The following is an 8,623-nucleotide window of genomic DNA, read 5'->3' on the forward strand; positions in this document are numbered from 1 at the left end:
TTTTCATGGTCTCCAGTGCCTTGATTATCTTTCTATAACACCAATGCCAGAACTGTTGGACAGCTGATTCTGGGCCCTGAGGGGTCAGTTAGCACAACTGGTTTGCGATATAGAATGATACCAATAGCGCGGGTTCAATTCTCACACTGGCTCAGCTGTCTGTGAAGGTCCCACTTTCTCCACCTCTCTCCTGGCCTCACGTATGGTGACCACCACCAGTCATCTCTGTCCAAATGAGAGAGCAGCCCTATGGTCTGCGTACCTTGGGTGCTGAAGAGTGAACCCCGAATGCATTCATCTGCAAAGTGAGATCCTATGAGGCAGTACGAGAGACAAATGACCAACTGTGCTTTAAGGTAATTGTTAAAATACTCTGAAGTATTTGGAAATCAATGTCCAATTGTTAGTCTAAACTCCCTGCAGAGTAACACGATCGACACTTGGGAAGACGACCTCCAAGACACAGCATCCTGATGTGGAAACACATCTCCATTCCTTCACTGTCATTGGGTCAAATTCCTGTAACTCTCTTCCTAACAGCACAGTCCCTACACCCCCAAGGACTGCAACAGTTCAAGGTGGCAGCTCAGAATCATCTCCTCATGGGCAATTAGGGCTGGCCCAGCAAACAATACCCACGTCCCACAAATGAACTTTTTAAAATTCAACAACCCATCCGCAGGCCCCATTAGCATGGCATTTACTGTGAGGTTAGTGTGGAACTGGATGGAGACACTATGGGCTACCAGCGAATAGGCAAAGCAACCAGATCACATGATATCCCATAACGATGCAAATCTGCCATCTCTACCCACTCCTGGCCCACACACTGTGGTTTATGGTGGTCCAGGACAAAACTCAAGTCGATTCTCCCCAACACCACCTCAGAGAAGCCAAGAATGGACAATAAATGGCACTCTGCAAGTGAATTATAAACCGCAACCACACGTGTGGATCTTCACTGAGACATTGGGATTGCGTAGAATGCACAGCACAGATACAGGCCTTCCTATCCAAGCAGTCGCTGCTCCAAACAAAACTGCACCTCACTCCATCAGGACAACCTTCTTTCTCCTCCCTGGTGTGTTTATCCAGCTTCCATTGAAACGCATCAAAGATATCCACCTTAGCCTTTTTTGGTGGGAGCTACACCTCTGCTCTTATCACCTAAATTCCTGGCCCCATTCCCACTCTAACATCCGACTCCTGCACTTTTCTGATAAAACCCCAGGACCAGCACCTCATTTTCCCAGTGGGCACTTTATAAACCTTCCAGGTTCAACACCGAGCTCAACAATTTCAGATGAGAACCAGTGCTCCCATGATTTGGAACAGTAGCACTATTGTTGACTTTCTATTCTCGTTTACAGCTCCTCCAGATTGCAGCTTCTTTTGTACTATTACCTTTCCCTATGACCTCCAATCAACCCTTTCCTCATCCTTCCATTCTGTCACAGCCCTAGATGGGCTTTCAGACTCCAGCACTACCTTGTGATGTTGTCACAAAGTTGCACCAAAGCTGGACATAAATAGCACAGCATGGGTGGAGTTAGGTCTGTAATTGCAAGTCTCAAACAATCTCACGAAAAGGCCCGAAGCTTGAAGATCTTCACCCGACCTCCTCTGCGGAATCTCTCTTGAAGCGTCTCTCGACCTCACTAATGTGGGCATATAAAACACACGACAAAAGCTTTCCCCTTCTATTCTTTGCCTCTCTCCAAACAATGCAGTTGGTGTAAAAACCCAAAATAACTGCTGGAAATCAGAAAAAAAACCAGAAACAGCCAGAAAAGCTCAGCACCTGTGGTGAGAAATTAATGTTTTGGGCTCAAGTTCGGAGGAAGGCTCACTCAACCCGAAACATTGCAGTCGGTATAGTTCTGCTCAAAAGGAGGTCACACTGAAACATTAACTCTCTCCCACAAAATGCTGCCAGATCTGCTGAGCACCAGTAGAATTTTTTCTCCTCGCTTCTCCCCACTCAGAGAAGACATTTCTCCTCAAGCTTCTTAGCTGATGCCTTCTGTACATGGTCCTAAGTTGTCATCATAGAATCCCTACAGTGTGGAAACAGGCCCTTCGGCCCAACAAGTCCACACTGACCCTCAGAGCATTCCACCCAGACCCATCCCCCTAAAATCCACCTAAATCTATACACCCTTGAACACTACGGGGCAATTTAGCATGGCCAATCCACCTAGCCTGCACATCTTTGGACTGTGGGAGGAAACCCACGCACACACGGGGAGAATGTGCAAACTCCACACAGACAGCCGTCCGAGGGTGGGATCGAACCCGGGTCCCTGGCACTGTGAGGCAGCAGTGCTGACCACTGAGCCACCGTGCCACCCCGAACTCAGGTGGGAACACACTCTCTAGGCCCAGTCAAAAATCCAAGGGTTAAACCGAAGGAAGACTCTGGTGTTATAACATCTCACCTTGCAACCGCAGAACATCTGGACAGTAGTGATGGATCAGGGCTGCTACTGCACATCCATTGGCAAGGTCCTTGAGCTGTGTTACTGTGGGGAAGCAGGGAGTCTGCTTGGTCAGCACCTTGTCCTTTCTGTAGCGAATCTGGTTACAAAGGAGTGGGAGAGGGGACGGAAAACAAACTTAGGTTTGGAAACAGAGTTGCTGGGAGAAAAAGTGGGGTGGAGGAGAAAGTCTGGGGCACAATTGTACAGACAACAAGGATTGAAATAGCCACTAGTATGGTTTCATTTCAGAAATAAGCGATACAAATGGGTTAAACTAAAAGAACAGAGGCTGGAAACCAAAGCCAGTGGCCTAGTTCCACCAAGAGGCAACCTCATGCACTGAGAGAAAACATTTATTCTCCAGCCTTGATCTGATTTCTTAGTAGATATCTTCTATACATGGCTGTAAGTTCAGGTCACCCTCACGGAAGTCTCTAGGCCCAGTCAAAAATCCAACTCCTTTGTATTTAAATAGGAAAAAAAGTCAACCGTCTTAGTTAGACTCTTAGTTCTCCCGATGCAAATAACGACATTGGGAGTTGATCAGGGACAATAGGAGATGCTCAAAAGAACTGTAGTATTGTTCAAATGATCAGTTCCTGCACACACTGAAATACTTTCCCATCGGAGACAGATGGTGTAAAATCTAAACCAAATCATTTGACAACTGCTCAACCATCAAGACTGTAGCAAGTGCATCTCAAATGAAACAAGCTGCAGAACACAGAACCTCTGGCTCTAAATGCCAGAGTATTAAGCAACTCGCTTCAGCAGTTCTCAAACTACATAGAACCTTTATAGGAACCTTTATCTTCTGTACCAAAGCAACAATGATAAAACTGACAGCCTATTAGTGAACAGAATCCCTGAACCTAGAAAACCATTCTCAACGTGAATGGGAAACACCCTTCAGTCTTGCTTAGTCAACTCCGAGCAGGTCAGAGCTTTATACTTTTGAAATGAAAATGTGCATTTACATGACCCCTGAAGATCTGTGCTTTACATACAGTTACTTGTGTTTTTTTTTACTTTTGGTGACAGTGCGTCTCTCTACACCAACACTTTAGTAGCATGACAAGGGTCGAGGGTGAAGGTTGAAGGTTGAAGGTTGAAGGTTGAAGGTTTCAAAACGGAATAACCGACGTACAAAGACCTTTTACTTTGGGTCATAGGACAGTGTGGTCCAAGGTAACAGAATATGAGGGGAGTGGAGATCATTCTGATGAGAGACAATTTAAAGTAACTCTGTGCAGCTAGCTAGCTGACCGTGGACTGCAGACACAGCACTGGAGTGATGGCTTCTCCAAACAGTGTCACTGGGCGGGCTCAAGGGGATCCTTTTCGTATCCAACCTGAAAAACAAGTCCCTGGGGACCCAAATGTGAACTGAGACACTTCACACTCCAACTGTGCAAAGCAGGAAAGCTCCATCAAAAGGGACAAATGCCCTTCCTTCAGAAAGCTCCTGACAAAAATCGTTTACCAGTGAGCCAGTTAAAAGCCTGAAAGAGAAAGGACTTGAGGAATACATGGACGGGGCAAAATGAAGGTGGAACATAAACATGAACGTAAACCCGAAAAGTGAATGGACTCCTATTTTATTCTAGGACACTGTTGAGACTTTTTTTTTTTAAAAACAAGCTAGTTAATTATGTTTAACGAAAAAGAGTTAGCATAACATTTGCTAATGAATCGTGAACATTTGATCAGGGTACAAGACAGACATTCTGACAGACATAGTAGGAACTGCCAATGCTAGAGTCTGAGATAACAAAGTGTAGAGCTGGATGAACACAGCAGGCCAGGCAGCATCAGAGGAGCAGGAAGGCTGATGTTTCGGATCTGGACCCTTCTTCAGACATTCTGACAGACCAGAGATCAGGCTCCCTGCCTCTGACGGAAGCTATTCTCAGTTGTTGACATTAGCTGCTCGGCTCTAGACAAATAATTAAATTAATGGACTGGCTCATAACCTGCAGCAGGTGGACCTTTAGGATCCCGTTTACCAAGAGCTGGAGCTCCAACAAGTACCAGTAGCCTCATGGGGAAAATAAATCTTGGAAGACTTGCAAAGTTTTTTTTAAGAAGGAAAAAAAAACTCAACAGGAGTAATACAATTTGCATTTACGTAGCACCTTGAACATGACAAAAAGACTCCAAAGGACTTCCCAGGGGCATTGAATTAAAGCACTTGACACCAAACCACATAAGGAAGCACTAGGCCGTAAAGTTGGTCAAAGACCAAGGTTTTAAGGGACAGTATTAAAAAAAAAGGAGATCTCCGAGAGACGGAGATCTGAAGGAGTTGAGAGATCGGGAATGTGAGGCCATGGAGGAATTTGAAAATTAGAACGAAAATATCGATGGACCTTTGGCATTTTGTAATCTGATCTCACTGTAGCCTCATTGCGTCAAACAAATGGGGAGAGTCATTACTTTAGTGATGACAAGATCAAAGGCATGTGCAAGGACAGGAGATCCCAATCGTGTTACACACTGGGATCACAACATTGAGCAATGCTGCTGCCATTTCCTATGCTGCTGCTTCTTAGACATTATAGAGTCATACGGCACTGAAACAGGCCTTTCGGCCCAACTTGTCTATACTGACCAAACTGGTTCCAATTGTCTGCGTTTGGCCCATATCCCTCTAAACCTATCCAATCCATGTACCTGTCCAACTGTCTTTTAACTATTGTAATTGTACCTACCTCCACCACTTCCTCTGGCAGCTCGTTCAATATATGCATTATCCTGTGTGTGAATGAGTTGGCCCTTAAGTACCTTTTAAATCTTTCCTCTCTCACCTTAAACCTATGCCCTCTAGTTTTGGACTCCCCTACCCTGGGGAAAAGACCTTGTCTCTTCACTCTATCCATGCCCCTCATGATTTTATAAACCTCTTATAAGGCCACCCTCAGCCTCCAACGCTCCCTGGAAAGAAGTGCCACCTTATCCGACCTCTCCTTATAACTCAAAGCCTCTAGTCAATTACTAACAGGCTTGAGTGTGAATTCATGTTTTTTTTTGGGACAACTTCAAACCAGTATCAATTGTGTTAATGTCCGAAAGACCACTCTTCTGATCAGGCAGGCTTTAAAGAATTCTGTCCCTGTTGTCGATGAAACTAACCAAGAGAGGTGTAGAACTTGGAGCCTCGTACTCCACTGACAGGTTTAGGAGGTGCTGAGGAGCTCTGCTGAAATCACCTCAAGTTGGTCCTCACTGTGGAACAGCACAAACACAGCACATTTCACGTGGTTGTTAAGCGACTCCCCACACCAAGGATCTTCCATCGTGTTAGAATTTACTTCAGGGGAAGCCGAAAGCTAATCCTCAAAAAGTTCAAAGCGAACGTTTTAAGATTCTAATCCTAAAATAGCAACATTTCGGAGACTGGGAAGGGGCGACTCAGATAGCCATTCACATTTGAAGCATCACTCTTACAGGCCTCTCGTGGAATGGTGGTAGCATCATTGCCTCTGGGCCAGGAGTTCTGTGTTCATGTCCCCGCCTGCTCCAGAGGTACATCACAACAGGTTGATCAATAATAAAATCTATGTCGCTGAAGAGCACACAAGAAACAGTGAAGGATGGGATAGTGGGTGAAGATATCCAGTTTCTCCCAATACGGTCTAGTACAGACAGGAGGGGCTGAATGGCCGTCTTTCTGTGCCTCATCATTCTAAGCCGATGGGGCTTTGGTTTGATGTGGGAAACCAGTTGTCGATGAATGAGCCTGACTGGAGAGGCCCTCATTACAAAGGGAAATGGGCTGATTAAAATACTCAAATACAGGTTCACATTCTAGTTACAGTCTGGCGCAAGATAAAGGGAGACACCCAAGGCTCAGAGGAGCACAAGATTGATTCTAACATTACAAAGCAGCATTACGAGCAGAGGCGTGGGAGACTAAAACAAAAAGGGCCTAACAAAACAAGAAAAAAAGGGGGACAGCAAACCCAAGAAAGGCCAAATTTGAACGATCCTATCTATGATGTTACGATGCCAGTGTTGGACTGGGGTGGACAAGGTCAAAGACCACATGACTCCAGGTTATAATCCAACAGGTTTATTTGAAAGCACAAGCTTTCGGAGCTCAGCTCCTTCTTCAGGCAGGAACTGAGCTCCGAAAGCTGGCGTTTTCAACTAAACCTGTTGGACTATAACCTGGTGCTGTGTGATTTTTGACCTTGTTCCTATTTGCCGACAGCAAGACAAAGGGGCCACCCAGTTTAAACCGGCAGAGAGCAAACTCAGAACCACCTTGCTCAGCGTGACCACACAGATTGAGGCTGTGACCAACGTGCTTGTGAACTGGGGAGGTTGGGAATGCGGTGTTAGTGTACACAATCGTGGAATCCCTACAGGGTGAAAGGAGGCCATTCAGCCCATTGAGTCCACACTGACCCTCAGAAGGGCATCCAACCTAGACTCCCCCCACCACCCCCCCAAACTTTATGCCTGGAACCTTACATTTCTTGTGGCCAATCCAACTACCCTGCACATCTTTGGACTGTGGGAGGAAACCGGAGCACCCAGAGGAAACCCACGCAGACACTGGGAAAACGTGCAAACTCCACACAGACAGTCGCCCGAGGGTGGAATCGAACCCAGGTCTCTGGTGCTTGAGGCAGCAGTGCTAACCACTGAGCCACCGTGCTGTATGGCAAATGCAAATCCTTTCAGAGAAATGGGCAATGATGAAACCAGCAGCTTTCCTACACTGTAAAATGATCTTCATCAAACACAGAAAGGGAACTGAACATATATAAAAAGATATGTACGCACAAACAAACAAATAAAGTGATTGCCAATCTCCCTCAAATCTTTCAGGCCTTTAAAAACTAAATTTTTTGTAAAAAAAAAACAAGCTTAACCAAAAAAACCCCGCAAGAACAAGGTGAAAGAGGAGAGAGACCATATCAATTATTCCTAACCACCTGAAGAAAGAAACAAAATTTTCTAAATTGAAGTCAACCATCCAGGATGGTTGTACATCAATTCAGACAGAGAAAATAAACATTCAATACCAAAGCTCCCACCGTCATCACGATAACAGGGAGAACTGCCCCCCCCGCCGACCCCTCAGATACAACACCAATAGATTGGCTGTTTCAAACCTTGCACATTCAACATTTGACACACATTGTTAATACGTCAAAAGTTCATTTGAAGGGTTTGCTCTTATCCATACAGGATTAAAAAGAAAACAACAACATAAACTTCAAGCAACACAACTACAAAGGACCGAGGTCACAGCATTCCATATACATACAAAAGAACACTCATGCCAACTCCTGAATGGAATGTTACATGCACGGGATGGAAGAAAGAAAGAAAGAAAGATAGATTTTTGTGGTCAATTAGCAAGTCGGAAAAGTACTGCACAGTGCAAGACTAAAACCAAGAATCAATTCTCGCGTGAAGAAGTGCAAAAGAAAAATAGTCATTCGACTGTAATATTCCTTTTAAATTTGTAGTTGAAAGGTCCTAAGACCTTAGCCTGACATTTGGAGTTTATAATTTGGTTCGTAAGAGTGTCAAATTAATGGCTGAGTTTAATTGCTTTAGGCAGCAGCACTGGTTTTACTGTTATTTGTGTCTAATTAAATGATTGATCTCACTGACTCTAGTTGCCAAGTCAAGGTGTTTGGAATTTCTGGAGCCTCCCATTCTGTTATGTCTGTTCACGTACGAGGGAGGGGGGAAAGGAAAAGCACAAACCTCCTCTGCAACGCATCTCAACAACTTCCCACTCTAGTTCTTCTAGAGCTGTACTCCTCCAGAGTGAATAAAACGCAGAGGGGAAGAACTTGCATTTATATAGCACCTTTTGCGGTCAGCCCAAAACACCTCATGAGTACTTGTGAAGTGCAGTCACTTTGGTAAAGTGGGAAACAAGGCAGGTAAGCAGCTCTTACCCTTGGTTGAGGGGTCAATCATGAGAGGGGCATAACCTGAGGGTAAGGGGCAGGTGATTCAGTGGGGATTGGGGAATTTAAAAAAACTTGTTCACTCAGCAGGCGGTGGGAATTTGGAACACACTGCCCGGGAAGGTAGCACAGGCTGGAAACCATACAACTTTTTTTAAAAAAGATATTTGGATGAACACTTGAAGTATCATAACATTTAAGGATACG

At 44.9% G+C, this 8,623-nt stretch overlaps 1 protein-coding gene across 1 annotated transcript in view; it reads right to left on the reverse strand.

The window, feature by feature from the left end:
• The window catches only part of camsap3 (calmodulin regulated spectrin-associated protein family, member 3), a 188,081-nt gene that overhangs the window by 56,654 nt on the left and 122,804 nt on the right, over positions 1–8,623 (reverse strand). The window contains exon 5 of the mRNA XM_048618013.1: positions 2,439–2,577. Within this exon, the coding sequence (XP_048473970.1) occupies positions 2,439–2,577 (139 nt within the window). The remainder of the gene's footprint in view (positions 1–2,438; positions 2,578–8,623) is intronic.

Source organism: Rhincodon typus, chromosome 38 (assembly GCF_021869965.1).
Source record: "Rhincodon typus isolate 14 chromosome 38, sRhiTyp1.1, whole genome shotgun sequence".
NCBI classification, from domain to species: domain Eukaryota; kingdom Metazoa; phylum Chordata; class Chondrichthyes; order Orectolobiformes; family Rhincodontidae; genus Rhincodon; species Rhincodon typus.